The 20,595-nt window shown below is 32.8% G+C and overlaps 1 protein-coding gene across 2 annotated transcripts in view; it reads left to right on the top strand.

Moving 5' to 3' along the window:
• Nucleotides 1-20,188, top strand: part of LOC129233430 (AH receptor-interacting protein-like) — a 30,550-nt gene extending 10,362 nt beyond the window's left edge. For both annotated transcript variants that reach the window (XM_054867763.1, XM_054868029.1), the window contains exons 3-6: nt 9,368-9,533; nt 12,372-12,558; nt 19,116-19,258; nt 19,893-20,188. In XM_054867763.1, the coding sequence (XP_054723738.1) occupies nt 9,368-9,533; nt 12,372-12,558; nt 19,116-19,258; nt 19,893-20,101 (705 nt within the window). In that variant the 3' untranslated portion in view covers nt 20,102-20,188. The remainder of the gene's footprint in view (nt 1-9,367; nt 9,534-12,371; nt 12,559-19,115; nt 19,259-19,892) is intronic.
• Nucleotides 20,189-20,595: the final 407 nt, after the last annotated feature.

Genomic DNA, 20,595 nt, shown 5'->3' with positions numbered 1-20,595 from the left:
AGTGAACTTAATCAGGGAAAAGTCAGGGAACTTTTTTTTCCAGTTCCTGTCACCACCCTGATTGAATATATAGGGTCTGGTGGGGGAAAGTGGTCAATGGGGTAAAGTGGTCATACGTCAAATAAATGACTATAGCTTGGAAATAAATGTTCGAATGAATGTGAAAATTTTATTTTAGATTCGGGGAGTTAGAAACTACATTTTTAATACAAAATTTCCAAACCTGGCAAAATTTTATTTGGTAAACAAAATATTTTGTGTAAATATGAAAATTTTAAAAATCTAAACACCTCTTTTAACTTTTTTGGGAAATTTTGTCTGTTAGAAATATGAACAGATTGACGGCACAGGAAGCTTCCTACATGTCTTAAGATCGCTTACTCATTAGCAGTTAGCTGAATATATTTTAGATCATTTTTTAGAACAATTTCAGTAAGATGGGGTAAAGTGGTCATAATATTAGGCTTAACGAATATTGTTCTTCTAATGTCACTTAAGAGTTATGTATAAGGCAGATATGAATTAAATATTAATTCCACTTAATATGTATTGTTTTTACCGTAAATGGGGTTAAATTATACGAGTATATACGTATGCATACGCATATACTCGTGTAGGCACGTATACAAACGTATTCATATAAATGCACCAATAAATACGTATATGGGTATCTGCGATATGAGTGTTTTTTATCTATGCAGACTTACATTCGACTGTGCAAGTATATACTTGCTTTTACTCGTATGTATACGAACACTTATATACTCAGGTAGACACGTATATACACGTACGTACTCGAGTAGATACTTACATACAAGCATATGACATACAAGTATACAGGGTTAGTTTAAACTCTAGGGAAAATTTTTACCAGGTGTTAGAGGGGAGGATAAGAAGCAAGAATCCCAAGGAACATATGGTCACAAACACAATGCTGACGCGCTACATGCACGCAAAGCCAAAGACTGATGGATGCAAAACAGGTCACAAATTTGTTACACTAAGACAATTTTGCACAACATTTTAGGTTGTAAGAAGGTTTTAAAGCGATTGAAGAAATTTGCGGCCTGCAGCTGTAATGCATGCGTCGCAATCACAAAGCACTCTCTGTTTTAATAACGAGACTTTTGAAAAACTTTCATCCGTCGCTGCGCCTTTGTTGCGATGCGTGTATTAGAACTACTACGGGCCGTAACTTTTAAAAAGTGCTCTAAATATTCTTAAAAACTAAATTTTTAGTAAAATCATCTTTGTGTAAAAAATTTGTGACCTGTTTTGCATCCATCAGTTTCTGGCTTTGTGTGCATGTAGTGCGTCAACGACCATAAACTCCTTATTATTCTTTGCTTTTTATCCTCACTTCTCACACCCCTTAGATTTTTGCTCAAGAGCTTGGATTCACTCTGTAGGCATACATGTATGTAAGCGTATATACTCGTGAATACATATATGTACTGGTTGACGAGTATGTACGGACACATAAATGTACGTATATACGTTTTTTCAGGTATATAATTGTGTTTACACGTATACATACGTATATACTCGTGCTTCCATATATACGTGTATATACGTGAGTAGACATGTGCAAACACGCACTGGATGAATCCACGAATTAACTCGTGTATACCCGTATATATATTTATGTACAGTTTTGTATATACCCACATGTACACTTGTACATATATGCGTATATACGTCTACTATACACGTATATACTCAGGTATGCACGGTATCTACTCATATATGAACGTGATTACTCATGTTTACATGACACGTATATACTCGTGAATACACGCATATATTAGTGCATATACTTGTAACCACAAAAATAACTGAAATATACAAATATTAGGGTTTTTTAATACGGTTTTGCATTTATTTTTAACTATGACCACTTTACCCCATGCTATGACCACTTTCCCCCATCCCATGGGGTAAAGTGGTCATAGATACAAAGGGAAAAGAAAGTGTTATAAAACTAATTAAATCAATATTTTTTTTCTAAACTTCAGTGTACTGTGTTCTTCAATAATGCAATGTAAAATAACAACAAAAAAAGTTGAGGTGTTTAAATTATTTGTTGTATTTATTATCCACCAAAGTTGAAAACCTACGATTTTATGACCACTTTACCCCACCAGACCCTACTCTATGACCCCATGGAAAATTTTGAAATGATGGGCCTGTTACTAGACAAGTAAGGGGTACTAGACAAGTAAGACTACACTACAACTTCTATTGATTGCAGGGCCTGATTAACGCACGGTCCGGCGGGTCCGCGGACCTGGGCACCACAAATTTAGGGGCACCAAAATAGCCTAGCCTAAATTCACTTACTTACTTTTTTTTTAAAAGCTTATTTTACTTTTTCTCAGCTTTAAGGGAAAGGAGGCTCAATTTTTTTTAAAAATCAGCTCAAAACCTCATAAAGTTAAAAACATTTCGCGTAAAGAAGTCGTTGTCCCCTAGCTCCGGAATTTCAAAATAATTACTCAGATGACATGTATGAACGTTTTCCAGAAGAATAACACACTTTCAAATTTTTGCAAAAAGTAACCCTTCTGGGAATGTTGAATGTTCCTGGAGAATGTTTTAGAAGGATAAGATCATTAAACATTACACATACATTTCCAAATGTGGATTCAGCCCTGCAGCTTCTTCTTACCTTGCCTATCAGCAGTTCTTCCAGTGAATGTTCCTTTTCCTTTTTGAAAAGAATCAAAAATCATTTGAAAAGCTGCGTTTCTCAGGGTACTTTACAGGCGTTTTCCTTATTGATCATTAAAAATTCTGTGACATCAAACATAGATTTCGATTATTTGATCAACACATTTGCCTCTGTTAAAGCCAGAAAGAAGACTTTTTAAAGCTTGATGTCAAAATTAGTAAGATTTTTTTTTTTTTTTTGCAGTTTTAAATTGTTTTTTAACTTTTTTTCGTCTTAAGGTAAGGCAATTTTAACTGTGATTAGTGTGGTGACCATCAAGTGTTTGGTATTCAAATCCCAGGTTTCCTTTCAAATGTAGTAATGTTCCTTTAAAATGTAGTTTCTAGTATATTAGGTTTCTAGTATGAAATATTGACTTTATTATGGTGTGCATTTTCTCATGGGGGGGGGGGGGCACCAACATCTACTCAGGACCTGGGCACCAGTTAGGCTTGATCGGGCCCTGATTGATTGTGTAAAATAATATCTGTATTTACCAATGGTCAAGTATTTAAATTTGTTTTCTATTTATTTGCTGAATATTAAAGTATTCGGCCGAACCAAATATTTGGTTTCTCTGACGAATAAATACCAAACAAATACTTGATGCATCCCTAGCGCTTTCAAAACAAATCCTCAATACATCTTAATAGGACAAATTATGCACACAAATGTATAATACTAAGTTTTTCTTATCTAGGGGAGATTACACCACTTCTTGACCCTGTAAACAACTGGCATGCATAACATATATAAGATTGTTATAATTCCATATCCAGATAATATTTATCCAAAAATTTTAGTTGAATGTGCAGAGGAATTGATTAGTGTATGTTATTTAAAATATATTCAATGTTTCTTATAACTTGGGGACAGTGCCAGAGGACTGGAAGCTGGTTAATATTATGCCGCTCTTCAAGAAAGGGTTTGAAGGTAAAGCAGGGAATTATAGACCTGTAAGTCTGATTTCAGTGATTTGTAAGATTTTTGAAACTTTGATCAAAATTAAGACTATGAATTTCTTCGAGACTAATAGTCTCTTGACTATTTTGCAGTATGGTTTCAGAAAAGGTAAATCGTGTGCTACTAATTTTTTGCATCTCTATGACAAGGTTACCTTGGCTTAGATAACAAAAAGTGTATGGATGTTGTTTATATTGATTTTAAAAAAGCTTTTGATAAGGTATACTACATGTTGCTCTTCTCAACAAACCAGCTGATGTAGGAATAGGAGGAAAAACTTTACTTTGGGTTAGAAATTGGCTCTCTGAAAGAAAGTAAAGAGTAGTTATGAGATGAAATCATTCTAAATGGAGTGATGTTTTAAGCAAGGTTCCTCAAGGATCAGTTTTAGGGCCTCTTCTATTTATTCTTCTGTTTATTCTAGTTATTATATCTGTTCTGTTTCCTAGAAACCTAAATTGTTTTGCTGATGATGTAAAAGTTATGAAGATTGTAGAAAATGAAGAACAAGTAAAACAGCTTCAATAGGATTTAGATCAATAGATCTATTTCAAACGAATCGAAGAAGGTTCTTCTGCCGTTATATAGGAGTTTAGTAAGACCTCATTCAGAGTATGCTGTTCAGTTTTAATCTCCTTATCTCAGGAACATAGGCGGATTTACGGGGGTGCCAGGGGGTGCCGCACCCCCAAAATTTTTGGTTGGGTTTTGAAAAAAAATTAGTTTAGTATATTTCACTCAGAAACGCAGTTGAGGGAAAAAAATTCATAGCTGCTATACTAGTTAATTTACTTGAATCCAGTGTATCATCACACTTCGCTAGTGCAAGAAAAACATAACTGTGCTCACATTAAGAATTAAAGTAATTTTATCCATTTGGAAAAAAAAAAACTAATAAATAATTTCATGCAAATAAAGAAATTTCTCAAACAATTTATTGTTCAGTGCTGTGTTATTGTATAGAATAATTGCATGTTCTGTAATTGGGTATTTATTCGTATATCAATATAAATTCTTCTATTTTAAAACAACAATGGCTAATAAAGTCCTTCCCCCCCCCCCCCCCCCCCAAAAAAAAAAACATGGCTATTGCAAGAAACTTGATCAATAAAATCTACACCGAAATCAACCGAAAACCAGCAATTTTAAGGTAAATAATCAAAAATATTTGAAGGAGGACTTCCGGACGTTTTGCTGCAGTTGTGCATCCAGGGGGGAAAGGGGCACAAGACTGGTGACCCTCCTCACAAAATGCTGAGTAGATGTTTTTAAAAAAAATGTTCTTTATTATTGAAGAGAAGAAAAGATCTCATTTTTGGAAAACGCAGTTATTTTACGAAAAAAAAAAGAATGTTGGGAAAACATCTTAATTTTTTTTTCAAAAAGAAATATTGACATATAACTTTTTCAACAGCTTCGGATTATTGGCGGCGAATTGTGTGCCTTCTCGCACAATCCTCTTTCTTTCATATCTCCCCTCCCCTCCCCCCCCCCCTTTTTTTTTTGATTTTTTTTCTATTAGTCCTCAAAATGTTTCTTCTCCAAATCCCTTTCTCCAGATAAAGTTATTACAGAGTACCTCAAATTTCGTTTCTTGGGCTTCACTTTCGCAAAATTTCCAAGGAAGATCGTCTAATCACCTAAACACATCGAAAATCGTTTAAAATTGCGTTTTTGGAGCTTCAGTTTTGAAAAACTACAGTGTCCCCTAAAGTTACCAAATATGGTCTTACACTCATGTGTTTAAGACTTTAATTTTGGAAAATATTCGAACAGGGGCCTCTGACCCCCCTTTCTCTATTATCATCAAAGAGTGTTAATATTTTGGTTTTGAAAACTACTATTTCGAAATATTTAAGTGAGAGAATCCTTTTTTTTTAATACCATGGATTATTGCAGAAGAACTTCATTTTTAGGACTTCAATTTCGAAAATTTTCCAGGGGAGAGTTCCAGAACACCCCGTACGGTAACAGCATCAAAAATTGTCCTTCGTAGTATTTTTGAAACTTCAATTATAAAAAGTTAAAGAGGTAGCGTGGGGGAGGGGAGGGGGTTACGTATTTCTATCTGTTTTTCAAAAAATCGATTGGAGACAGTCTATGAGTCTCATTCATAACCCAAACTATAAATATGAACTATAATCACATTTATAAGACTAAAATTTCTAAAAATAGCCTTGGAGCTACACGTACCTTTCTTGCCTCTAAAATATCACCAAGAACTGTAAAACTCCTTTTTCAAAACTACTATTTCAAATTTTTTCTGGGGCGTGAATCCCATTCCAAACCAATAGCTAGATTCACCCATTGCTTCTAATATCGACTTTCGTTTAAGACTTTTTCTGCAGTTTGAAATATTAAGTATAATCTTACTAAATATGGTTTACATCGCGTTTTTTAAACTTAGAAGTGTGTCCGCCCTAAAATTATTTTCTGATTTCGCCACTGCCTTGTTATGCCAGGAATAACCCTCCCCCTCCTCAGATCCCTGTTATTGTTGCACCCCCAAATATTGCGGCCTAAATCCGCCTATGCTCAGGAAAGATATTTTTGTGTTGGAACGGGTTCAAAGAAGGGTTACTAGACTTGTAAGAGGACTTTCAGATTTAGGCTATGATAACTGACTTAAGAGGCTTAATCTGTATAGCTTGGAGCAATGGAGGGTCAGAAGAGACATGATTCAGTTGTTTAACCCCCTTGCAGTTGGACAGTCCCAGAATTACATGTTAAATGGACGAGATATCTCATCATAAACTGCAAGGTGATTAAATTTATCAAAATGAAAGATGTTAACGGGTTGGATTTTTTCAGGGAAAGCAGGACGAGGGGTCATTGTTTTAAGCTATTCAAATCTCAGGCTAACCTGGAAATTAGGAAAAATTACTTCTTTAGTAGGGTCGTGGGCACTTGGAACAGCTTACCCGAAGAGGTGGTAATGAGCAAGGAGGTGGATAGCTTTAAGAGGGCCAATGATCTTCATTATGGACTTATAAACTGACTAGGACCAGCCTAGCTGGGCCCAGAGCCTGTTGCTGGTCATCACATTTGTATTTATAAGAAAGAGCTTTTTGAGCACAAGTATTTTTGTGTTTCTTGGGCACAGAGATATGTTTTGTACCCTTGGGCAAGTAGTATTAGTGAGCAGTAATTGAGTGGCTTTAGTATCACTGAAAGTGCAGTGACTTCCTAGGTCTCAATAGACCACTTGGCTTAGCTTTCTGCAGACAGGAATTTTACACCTGACCTATTTCCAATGAGGAAAAGCAACTTTTTTGTCAGGAATTGTGTTTGGAATTTCAGTGGTGATATAAAGAAGAAATCAGCTTTTCAACTCTCTCTAATAAAGTTGGATATCAGAATTTTTTCACTTTCTAAAAATTAACTGCAACTAGAAAATTGTTTCTTCTTTCTGTAGTGATTGCTGATATAGTTTGTTTGCAGCCTTAAACAATTTTTAAATTTGAATAAAATATGACAACGTGTATAAGTACAAATTGAGAATGAAAAAAAGGTTAAAAATCCAGCAAACAGCTGTTTCGGCACTCTAAAATACAAGTGCCATCATCAGTGCATTAAAAACGAAGACAGGGTTACCCGACTAAAACACAGTCGAGGCGAACAATGGAATGAGAGACGAGTTGTAAAAGATATGAGAGCAGTACCGGAAAGGATGACGTCAAGGTTACGTCAGAACTCAAAAGGACAGTTGCACTCAGCAGAAACGTCACGGACAAAAAATAAATCAAATAAATCAGACTTCCAAACATTAGGAAAAGGGGGGGGGGTGCTAGACAAATCATTAACGATTAAATTAGCATTTTTCCATATGTAATATGACTCCCAAAAAACTAAATCATGAATGGACGAACACTCGTGAATAACTTTGGCGGAAGAAAAAATAAAATTATGACCACAGGACCAACAATGTTGAGCAATAGAGGAGCGTTTGAGATCCTGTTTTTTGACGTAATTTTTGTGTTCTTTTATCCGGAATTTGAGGGATCGTCGAGTTTGCCCAATGTAGGCCAATTTGCACTGGCAGGAAACACTGTAAATGCCCCATCTGTCAAGGTTCTGAACAGGGTGTTTAAGCTGTGAAAATTTTAATTTATTAACAGGAGAAAAAGTGACGGAAAAATGAAACTTTTTTAAGATTTTGGCAATTGGTAGACTGATTTTAGGAAAAAAGGGTAAGACAACGGAACTCCCTTTTAGTCGGGTGAACCTGTCTTCGTTTTTAATGCACTGATGATGGCACTTGTATTTTAGAGTGCCGAAACAGCTGTTTGCTGGTTTTTTAACCTTTTTTCATTCTCAATTTGTACTTATACACATTGTCATATTTTATTCACTATGCAGTACAAAGTTTTCGACTACTTTTTATATAATTTTTAAATTTGTTTCGATATAACAAGGTACAGAACTTGAATGAAATACAGCACAGTTTTGATATAATAAAAGTTTTAAAAGATGGAATTTCATTTTTGTGTAATACACTGTTAAAAATGGATGATAATAACCCTAATAAGTTTTTGCTTTATTTTTATGAAACTTTTACTAATAATTGTCTTTTCCCAGCTCACAAGTTTGGTTTCCCCGTATAACACTAATTTTTAACTTTGAAATACTTTATTTTTTTAGCAGTGTTCTAAAAACAAAAAGATTAAAATTATTTAATTTTCAATTCACTGTAAGAAAATAACATTATGATTAAGCATAAGCTAAATTTGACAAACGATTAATAAATGCAGTCGAAACTAAATTTAAAATAAAATAAGTTGAATAATTCTATTTATAAGTTGATAAAATTTGTTCTTGTTGTGCATTATAGTTTGAATTTGAAGTATGTAAAATAATTAAGTTGTATCGTTTATTAAAATACTTAATTTTAGATCAGTGGGCCATTCGCTGTTGTATGTTTCTGGTTGCCAGTTTTTGTTTGTATGTTCAACTGAAACGAAATTTCAGCTGTTATAAAATTTGCACCTTAAGACATAGTTGCAATATAACACGGTACACATTCCTTGATTCACATTATTTCACGGTACACATATTGACATGATTTATGATGAATTAGGTGAAAAAAAAACTATTTATAAAAAAGTTTCATGTAACATGATTTCAATACTACACAGTACGGATTAACCATGTTATACTAGGACTACCTGTGTATGTTTCTTTAAGAAGATTTATTAAACTATTTTGAAGTATAAAATATAGTAGTTTTTTTATTTTAGAATGATATAATGAATATTCGTCTATAATTTTTACTGCTATTTAATATTTGTTCTATTCAATTCAGTCTTGGAAATAGATATATTGCCCAGAATGTAACCTGTTGCTCATAGTCTTGCTTTTAGGCCTCTTCATAGATGACAAAAAAAAAAAAAAAATTTAACCCCTGAAACTTCTGAAACAGTTGTCACTGTTTAGGAAACTTATAAAAGCATATCATTATGTGTTTCATTTTATTCATTATATTTCAAGCCCTGATGCCTATTTGCCAATGACAGAGTGATTTAAATATATATATATATATTTTTTTAAGTAGTTCAAGTATGAACTGTTAAAGGTTTGAATGTTTTGACTATATATTTTGCAATTTTTAAGTGCATATATAATGTGCCATCTAATTTATGAATTAATTTAAGTATACTGTAATATTTTGATGCACCTAACTTTTTATGCATTTAGCTAGTAGATTCCTATCCTCTTGTATCCAAAAGCTACCGAGAATTCGCTGGTATTTCTAAAGGATCCAAAGGTAGCTGCTGTGGAATGATGACATTCGCTGGCGGGGTTGGACATTCAGATTTAGACACTCTTTTAAGAGAACCAAGTGATTTACTTTTTAAAATAGGTATGTTTAGCTATAGTATTTGTTATGTATTTGAAATTTAGTTTATGAAAATTATACAATATTATCAAATAATTAATTTTAAAAAGCATTCCAATTTTAAAAAATTTAAAGCCATGTACTTTATTTATGTGTTTTATAGGCTTCAAAAATATCTGTGTGGTGCAAACATAACATTTTTATGTTTTTTTAACTGAAATTTGAAGTTTTTGTCTAAAAAAATACTGGTTTCAAAAAGTAATATTTGAGATTTTACTTTTGTTATTAAATAATCAGAATGACTGAAATTACCTATCTTTTCAGCTGCCAAAAAGACCTTTATGTTCTAAATTGCTAAATATTGTTTGTATATACAGGGCGATTATAATTGAAGTTCCACTTTCAAAACGCTGTAAAAATAAAACTACTGGTCAGAATGACGTCAAATTTTAACGGAATATTATCGAAGAAGGGGGGAAACGTATGGCAGAAGAAAAATAAATAGTTGGAATTTTCAGCAACTATTAAATGCAGTACTCTATATTTAATAGTGGTCTACTGAAAAAGACAAATACAGTAAAAACCCCTCTACTACGGACACTAACGGTGCAAAAATTTTTAACCGCAACAGAGGGGTGTCCGCAGGACAGGGGGTTTAATAATGTTATTTGCCTTGGAATCGGGGGAATTAAATATTGTCCACATAAGAGGGGTGTCCACTTTTGAGAGGTGTCCGTTAGGAGGGGTTTTACTGTAAATCATAAAATATTGCCTGAGGCGTAAACTATAAATTAAAACACTAGTACTCAGCGTGCACGAGGGTACTGGTGTGATACTGCTAAGTAAGCCCATCCACCACGGCAGAGTCATATCACATAGGATTGGAAAAATCGGTTTTTAATTCTCCTGAGGCCAAAAACCGCATATAAAACATCAGTAAAAATCAAAGCGGTCTTTAATTTTTGCAAGACTGGCACAAAAGATGTTCAATATGCTGTCTCTAGTTTTCTGAAACAAGTTAAAATCGAGAAACAGCATGTTCCACAATTGATCGAAATGTTTCCAGGTCATGTTTAGAATGTGTTACGCAATGCGTGTCTTTAGCTCAATAAAGTTTGCAATTGGAGCACTGAACACAACAGCTTTCAGATAGCCCCATAGCCGGAGGTAACACGGGTTCAGATCATGTAATCGGGACGGCCCGACCTTTCATTGAGACAGTCACAGTAAACTTTGCAGATGCGAAATAAGGGGAAAAAGTGTACCCGTCATTTTTATAACAACTTCAATGAGTCGTTTGCATGACAGGTGTTTTGATTTGCATATTCTGACACTTGCAGCCCCATCTATTGCTAAAAATTCCAAATATTTATTTTTCTTCAGCCATACGTTTTCCCCCTTTTTCGATAATATTCCGTTGAAATTTGACTACATTCTTACCATGGGTTTTATTTTTATGTTGTTTTGAAAGTGGAACTTTAATTATAATCACCCTGTATTTACAAATAGTTTATTTTTCAATTGCTCAAGCGTGACTTTTACATCATTTCAATTTTGTAAGCTAAAAAATATAAATAGGTCAAAAAAAAAAAGTGCTAAATAAGTTCTGCTAAAGAATTTTTTTAATCCTGTCCTGGTGATTTATTTTCCATACCATTGAACTTTTGTTGACCCAGCACTCTGACACTCAAGTGCCTGTCTGTATTTTGAGTGTTGGGAGTGATTAGTTATCAACATCAATACTGCCATGCTTAGCACAAAAGTCAGTCGTATCTGCTGCCTGGTTCAAAATAAGAAATTGCCATTAAAAGTTTTGAGCCTCTTTATTTCATTCAGATGGAACTGTGTTAGATTTTTTTTTAAATAATCTCCATGGTCAAATGTCCATAGAGCATTGTATTTAGGTAAACTATGTGACAAAGAACCACCTGGTGACCGTATCTCAGTTTTGATAAAAAGTGCAGATACGACTTTTGTGCTTAGCATGGTAGAATAGAGAGCAGGATATAGGGCTTTGACTGTAGAGGAGTAATGTCAGATATCCACATTTAAGATTAAATGTAGAACCTATTTGCCTACAAATGCACATCTAGAACATTTAAGATGTTTGAGCTGCTGTCTGCCGATAGCCTTCCATAAAAGGTTGGTTTCAGTTGTTAAGTTTTTTGTGGTATAAAATAGTATTATGAAAGGAATAAAAACAGTTTTAAGGTACTGATTGTGTATGACATACTATTGTTACAAATTATATTAAAAAAAGATATTAATCAAAAGATGAAATTGTGTTTCTTATACAGGGCAGTCGTTTTAATAAATATTTAGTTGAATTATTGTTTGAGTATTAAAATGCCAGTTAAATTCTTAAACAAAAAGTTTGAGTCAAATAAAGTAATTACTTAAAAAATAATGCTGTTCAATCAAAAGTGAGAAAAAGCAGCATCTCGCTGTTTCTGCTACTAGGTGCATATAATGTATGTATTGAAGGGGGGGGGGGTATCCGTGTCTTTTGTTAAAAGCTATGTACCAAAAAGAATAAAGCTGCCAAGAACTTATTTGAAAAAGAAAATGGATTTCAACTCAGAATTGGAAGGAACAAATCAAACTACCATGCATATAGTTTTTGTATACCTTGGTTGGAAAGTAAAACATATATCAATTCTCTTTAAAATATTGATGCCGCTTTTGAACTTTTTTAGGTTGACGCAAAAATAATTTATTAAAATATATGTAATCATAAATGAACTACAAATATAAATTTAGTTTGACCTAGAGTTTGCAGTAATTCTTTATTTGGTTCAATGATATTCACATATATTTAAATGATAAACAATGTTTATAGTTGTCTTTCTTCATTTTGTGAAGAAATTTTAAAGGTGGAACTGCCGGGGGAATATGAGAAAGAGTCTTGGAGTATGGATCCCGAAGAAAAATTAAGATCAATTCCTGAATTGAAAGAAATTGGAAATAGTTTATTTAAAAGCCAGCAGTATGAAGAAGCTTCCAAGAAATATGTTGAAGCTTTAGGTCGATTAGAGCAACTTATTTTAAGGTAAAAATATTTCTTTTTTTTTTCTAACTTTGCTATAAAGTAATTATGTAATTGAAGATTGTTATTAAGATAAACTGTCTGTGCAGTAAGATGTAAAAAATTTACCTGTTGCACAAATATAAATGCATATCCTGTTTCAAGCTGACAAAGAACCAGGATTTAAGTCTGCTTGATGGAAATCAAGATATTTTGTCTTTTAAAAAATCATTAATTTAAACCATTAAAAAAGATATAATTCATTTTGCAATTTTAAGATGTGTTGTTTTAAATGTAAAATTTAGACAACATCTCAGCTTCAATTAGTAAAGCAATGTAGGTCCCTATCTGCCTATTATTCTGTGTATGTGTAATATGTTTCAATAGTTTTGAACTAATTAATTTTCAGAATCTGGTTTTTATTTTCAGAAATAACCATATATATTGTAACCAAAATCTGTAAACAACGCTTTGACGTCACCAGCAATGAAACTCCAGTCATAACATGCGAGACGGCATTATTTCATTGCTGGACCTCTAAAACTCAGTAATTTTATTTATAACTTGATAATTTTTGGCAATGTTTGAAAAGTAGAGAAATGCTTTGTTTTGACAAGGCTGAACTAGATACAACAAGTAAACTTATTTGCTTTCCAGGCATTGAGAAAAGATAACTTGGCAATCCGTTTTCAGCTCAAGTCAATATGGCAAAGCTAGAGATATGTTTTATTTCGCTAAGTGTTTTGTATCAAGTCAACTTAAACTATTATAAATTAATGTAAGAATGAAGGCTTTCACAGCCGGTGTGAATAATGTTGTAAGATTCCGGGCTGTTGTGCTGTGGTGTGAGTGTTGTTACTCCAAACGTTTTGGCTGCATCTGCGGCGACCAAAATACTTTCAAGGACCTCCCACTATTACGCCAGATTAAACAGAGAAGCGATCGAAATTTTCAAACATCCCAACAATTTTAACAAAGAGGAAGAAGGAATTAAGATCAACAAACTCTGGCATGCTTAGTGTTGAAAACAGTCGGGAAAAATACCGGAAAATTTCCGAAAAAAACGGAAAAAAAAACGTTTTTTTCCGAAGGAGTAAATTTCCACTTCGGAAAAATTGAAAATAAAATAACAAATTTTTTCAGCTTTTCAGGATTTTAATTGAAATTTTCAGCAAAAAGTGATTAGAAACTTCTCACGCTTAAATCCTGATGTAATTTCTCCCCCTTCCCTCCCCTCCCCCCCCACCCCCGATTTATGTTAAAATACTGTCTAACATTAATGCAAGCTGTTGTATGACAATATAATTTGCATATAGATCAAAAAGTGTTTAATAATACTTTTTGCAAAAAAGCTTAAACCAATAACCTAAGTGAAGAATTTATTTTCCTTCTTCATAAAACAAACAAGCATAACTTTAATCGCAAAACTATGTTTCTAATGACTGTAAAAACCAAATGTACGGGGTGCGGCAAAAAAAAAAACGGGCAAGCAATTTTCCATGACACTTTATTAAGAATAAATAAATTAACAAAACACAAAAAATAATAATATGAGAAGACCTTTAGCAATCATTAAATTTAACTGGTTTCAAACTGGCAGCCTTTTGCAGTAATATAGAGATGCAACTGCTTGTTGAAATTTTCATTTAAGTGCTCTCTGCAAGTCCTTTAATCAATCCTATTCCCTATAAAGCAATTGGTTTAGATAGTTCAGTTTTATGTGTGTTTAGGGTAGACATTTGACTCCAAAATAGGCCATACAGTGTAATAAATGGGATTGAGGTCGAGCGAGTAGAGCATCCACTCTAACGATATCATGTCAAAAACAATGCACCATGCACCACTTTTGTCTTTTTGGCCATATGAACTGGTGTGGAGTTAAAGGAAAATGTCCAGTCTACAATGCTCTTAGGCCTACAGAAGTACAATAACTTCTATTATGTCCTTCTGGTTCCCTTTTTGATTCATTTTACGGCCCTCATTCACAAAAAATTAGAGATTTTTTGTCGCTTGTGCTGATTCCATCTCAGACCAAGTCTGACTTCGAATTTTGGCGATATCTAACACTTTCTAAGGTGCTTGAAGTGTCTACAGGCCAAATCCTATGGTTGAATGGTAAATCAGTGAAGAGTATCTCTTCCAGCGTGGACTTGGGGCTGTCTCAAACGTTTCTGGCATCTTTGGAGTCATACAAATGCCTGAACTTTTTAAAGCTCGTTAAACTTCTGTTTGAACTGTTTTTTCCCTTAGTCCCACTTATCGGTCACAAATTTCCATCTTACGAACGACTTCTCTCGTGAAAACCCAAGGATTTCATCGAACTCACTTTTGGATGACCTGATGATTAACTGAAGTGTTCACTTTTCGTTTTTGCACACATTCCCGACTATCATTTCCAAGCCACTTGAAACGGCATGCCATTTCAAATACTGTTTATCAAGGGACAACAAGCAAACGAACTGTCGTTCTACTTGGTTTAACTAATTAAAATAGCAGGTATTTTGCTTAAAATTGTAAGAAAACCAAAAAACAATACATAAACTAGGTAATATATTGTAAATTATTTTCTAATAAAGTGAGAAACAAAAATAAACTTGGCACTCATTAAAATGAAATTATCTTTCTTCCATTTGATGATGTAATTTTTGTCCCATATTTTTTTTGCCACACCCTGTATACTGCCGTGCTAAGCAAAAAAGAGGAATTTGCAGTTGTGCTCAAGCTGAGATATTGTATTTTAAAGTGTTGCTCTCTTCCCTATGTTTGATTCAGATATTTTTTTAAAGAATTTTTCAAAACAATAGTTCTTGATCAAATGACCCTAAAACATCTTATTTATTAAGTAAAATACGAAACATAGAACAACTTGGTTATAATAACTCAAATTTGTTCAAAAGTGCTGGGTGCTGGTATGACTACTTTTACCACGGTGCTTAGCATGGTCGAATGAATAAACTGAAACTAGTTTTGGTTCAGCTCAAGAAACACCAATTCTGTTTTGATTTGGTCTGAGACTGGATTGGAAAAAATCAAAACTCAATAGCTTTAATTTTCATACAGTAAAGTTACATTGTATTATTTTTCTTTCAAAAAAAAATCAATCATGTTTGAAAGTCGAAAATTTCAATTAATACTTCAAGTTTCAAAGGCAATCTAAAATAGAAAATGTAATTGTTACGATTAGACACACATTACCCAATATTAGCGGTTGAATGAACGACTTGACTTATTTCTGGTGTTTGATCATGAAAGCTCTGTTATAAAACAAAAAGTTTTTTTTTTCTAATTAATCTTACCTTTATGTGTATTTCTGTCATGCAGATGTGTGGATAGCATATATTTTTTATGCTCAACCCTGTATATGTTCCAATATACACAGAGCTATTGAGAAACCCTAATTTTATTCATAAAAAAATCAAATTTTCCATTTTCTCCAATTTTTCCCGAAAAAAACGGTAAAAGACCGTTTTTTTTCCACCATTTCAAAATTTCCGGAAATTTTACATCTCTAGGCATGCTACACTTAGACGGATTATCCCGAGAGATACTTCAAGCCAACCAGAAACAACGACTGACGCCCAGCAGCCAATCCCCAACCAGAATGTAGCGAGCTTAAGTTTCAGCCAACCAGAAACAAGGACAAACGTTCATCAGCCAATCCTGGCACAGAATGAAGGGAGAGCTAGCTCTTCCCACATAAATAGTGACAACACTTCGATATCTGCATCAGTTGCTAGAAAGTCACTTCCCTGGATGCTTCGACCACGCTAACACTGAAGATGCCCGCCGCAGATGCAGCCGAAACATTTGGAGTAACACCACTCAGACCATGGCACAACAGCACGGAATCTTACAACATTATTATAAATTAATTACATAATACAAGTTATCAATTCAGTTTAACTGTAGTTTAGGAATAAGTTGTTAACAAATAAGAAATTTTCAGAATCCATGTTGCACTGAATTTTCTTTTAAGTTCAAAGAAGTAATTTGTCTGTCCCCTGAAAAAATTCCTGGTTCCTAAGATTTTAAAAATTTTGTCACTCTCCACTGATTTCGTATGGTAATTTAGGTAACTTAAACATACAACTTTTAATCAAAATTTACCAGATTAGGTATGTACATTACAAAATAGGCCTTGTCTTACATTACAAATCAAACAAAGATCCTTTTAAAAATGCCTAATATTGCTAATTATTATGCTAAAGTTAGTATTTTCAAAATTTGGTCAGTACTTCGTCTGTATTTTGTAAATTTTGGTTAGTAAAACCAGTATTTTTGACCTTCCATGAGCAAATCAGTTTAGTAAATATTGGCGAAAGTTTTTAATTTTACATGTAGGGAAGAGTGTTGTACCTTAGGACACTTTTCATATGTTAATTTTTAACGTCAATTATTTGAATCAAATTTAAAATCTAAAAGTCACGTTAAAATACCCTAACATACTTCTATGCAATATATTTTTTTTAAATTGAGACAGTTTGAAAATAAAATGTTGCCAGCCATTTAAAGTAAAAGTTCCAAGCTGTCCCCTGGTACAACATCCTATTGTGCCTTGGGACACATCCTGTTGTTCTATGGGAAATTCATGATTCTGGAAACAGCCATATACTGAGCCAATTTTTCACCAGAATACAAAAAAGAACATTTTTTTCATATTAGTGAATTAAATCATGAATATTTAATAATGAATTATGAACAATGAGTTATGGATTATTATCTAACATTAAATGTGTTTTAAAAGGCTACGTAAGATAAGAACATTGTTCCATGTTCCTAAACATATCTTAATTATTAAGAACCATGCATATGTTGCACCTTGGAACATGCCCTAAGGTCCAAAATGTTTGGTTGTCCCAAGGTACAATCACCGCTGGTTTAAGAAAAATTAAAATAATGGTCAATCTAGATGCACTATCATTATTTTCTCTTGACTAAATCATTTAAAGTACTTCTCTCTCATAACAAAATAAAATTCAGTTGATTAAATTTACAAAGACAGAAAACAAAATAAAAATTAAAAAAGTATTTACTTTGGAGTCATGAAATTTTCTTTCTCTCACAAAATCGTCAATTTTACTCATTTGATGCTGATTTTTACTATGGCACCATTTAGTGGAGAAGGTTACTATTAGAGGTTACAAAACCATGGCTCCTAAAAATAGATTCTTAGAAATTAACAGTGTCCCAAGGTACAACACTCTCCCCTATGGCTAAAACTTTCACAGTTGTTGTGAAAGCTAGATACACATTTTTAACAAGTTTTACAAAATTGAATAATAAAAATAAACAAGCATTTTTTACTTAGCTAGGGAAAGCATAGTAAATTTAAGCAGCACAGCAACTACCTAGGTTGTTGAGTACCGATTTTTTAAGCAAGTAAAAGAGAATGTCTTATTTAGTTTCACTGCCAAGTTGTGATTATAATTTGGATTTCCATTCAGCAATCTGTTGTGAACAATTAATCTTGCAAAAAAAAGAATAAATAAATTAACATTTTTTTGGCCTGATGTTTAGAAAATTGTGTACACTATCTGAATACAAATATATGAGTATATCTGTATGAATGGATATACCACATAGGATTATCACCTAAGGTCATTATACTTTTGGTGTGCATTACTGCTTAAGTGCACCACTGCTGTGCCGGGGAACACATTTTAAGAGGACGAAAAATTTCGATGCGAAAGCTTAAAAAACATTTATTTAATAAAAACAAACACTAAAATATTAAGAAAAATTAAATTGTGGCGCCGAACATCCTAATTTTAACACGTCGCTATCAGCAAGCTCGCGGGCAAGCAATCAACAAGTAAACGTGTAAAGAGGAACTGAGTGAAATCAATAGTTGCCGTTTATGTGCCGCATCTCTGCGTGGAAGTTGAAGTTTGTATTTTTGGTAGAAGCTGAAGTTCATATTTCTGCTGGAAGTTAGTTTTTAATTATGAGTCCACCATGTACTTAATGTTCAGGTTACAGTCCCCATGAAGCATTTGGTTGCAAAATATTTTGGAAACTTCCCTATCATCTTATTAAAAAAAATAATTGAGTTTTTGGGTGTTTAAATTAAAGTCTTTTGTGAAGGTGCTGGTTTTGAAAAGTTAACAAGTGAAAAGTGTTAAAATATTTGTTTAAAGCATTGAACTATGTTATTGAGTACATTGTCATCCAATTGAAAAGCTCATTGAAAAGCATTTTGATCCTTGTTAATGATGATTATTTGATTCCAGGTAGAAAATGTAAAATGTTTTTTCCCAAAGAGAATTTAAAACAAAAGGAGCAATCTATACATATTTATCATTTAATGCATAATATAAATCAGTTTTGATTACTTTTAAAAATATTCGTTTAAAACGTTCTCCCCTTTTCCCTGTCAAATTAAGCTTCTTACTGCAAAAAAATAAGCAGAAGTGTTTGTTTAAAAAATGTAGTACATTATTTGAAAGCTTCTTTCAGTAAAATTATTTTTTATGCATTGAATGTAACTAATGATGATCTCTTTTAGCAATTTAATCTGGATACATTATGTTATTTAACTTGAAAAAAAAAAAAGAATTTTGATAGAGTTTTATGTTATTTAGGGAGAAACCAGGAGATGAGGAATGGCTTGTCCTTGATAAAATGAAAATACCTCTTCTTCTCAATTATGCTCAGTGTAAACTGCTGGAGAAAGATTACTATCCTGTTATAGAATATACTACAACAGTTTTGGAAAAAGATCCAGGTCAGCAGAAATTGTATTTGTAATTTGTATTGATTATCTAATTTATAATTTGTAAACATTTACTAACCAAATAAAGTTTTTTAACCCCCCCCCCCCCCCCCCCGTACAGAAAAAAAAATTGCATGTTATACCGGAATCTTGTTTAAGAATCTGTTAAATACAGTGAAAATTTTTGGATACATAAAACTATAGACTCCATATTTTTGCTTTATAAAGTTTTAGAACATTATGTAAAAGAAGAATGTATGCTGAAAGAGCTGTTAATTAGATCCTGCTGACATTCTACAAAATATTTCTTAAGGATACGTGTTTCTAAACATAAAAAATAAAAATTAAAAAGAGTAATGGAAGTTTTATAAAAACATAGTTTGTTTAACTTTTGAAGCAAGATACTATTTTTTTAATATTCATTCTTTTTTTTTTTTTTTTTTTTTTTGCATTGTTTCAGTGCATTAAAGTAAAATTTTGCAATTTTATTCTTTATTTAAAATTTAATTGTAATTAGCTATTTATTATGAACCTGATTCATGATTGCAACCATTGAATCTTTAGTGATTGCCCTTGTTTTGTTTGTTTTTAATACATTATAAAAAATTATATTAAAATTGACTCCTATCATTTCTTTTTACTTTAGAAAATATCAAAGCACTTTTTAGGAGAGCAAAAGCTTACATTGGGACGTGGGATTTAGAACTTGCTCGTAAGGACTTCGAAAAAGTTTTAGAATTGGACTCTTCCTTCCAAGCAACTGTAAATAAAGAATTGAAAAATGTAACTGTGTTACAGAAACAAAAGGATGATGACATAAAATCAAAACTATATGGAAAAGTTTTTAAAGAATAACCAAGCATATTTAAATTTTTGTTATAGAATTTCGAAGTTGCAATCGGGGGGGGGGGGGGGCAGATGGGATACCTGTTGGTTCAGGCGCCCAAGCCTTTAGGGGGCCCAAGATTTTTAAAATGTGGGATGAAATATATTTAGGGTTAAACAATATGGAGGGAGGCCCGTAAAAGTCTTTTGTGATGGGCCCCAAAATTTCTGTGCGTGCCCCTGATTGCAATCAGTACCCATTTAAATATCTTGTTATAGTTATATTGTATATTTTAAATAATGCCAGCTACTCTTTAAGTGTTCATAAAAATGTATTTATAGTAATATATACATGTTCAAAATTTTTATCAACTCTTTTAATTATTATTCAAGACAAAAGAGTTTGTACCTTGAATAAAATTTTTACTGCACAAAGTTATACTGCTTTTATAAAATGTCTGTTTATGATTGTCAGGAACGAGCATGATTTAGTGTGCTGGCACAAAACATATCTATTGCTTTAC

This window comes from Uloborus diversus, chromosome 1 (assembly GCF_026930045.1).
Source record: "Uloborus diversus isolate 005 chromosome 1, Udiv.v.3.1, whole genome shotgun sequence".
Lineage (NCBI taxonomy): Eukaryota > Metazoa > Arthropoda > Arachnida > Araneae > Uloboridae > Uloborus > Uloborus diversus.
Note: the sequence above shows the minus strand (reverse complement) of the source record. Positions and strands in the feature narration are given on the sequence as shown.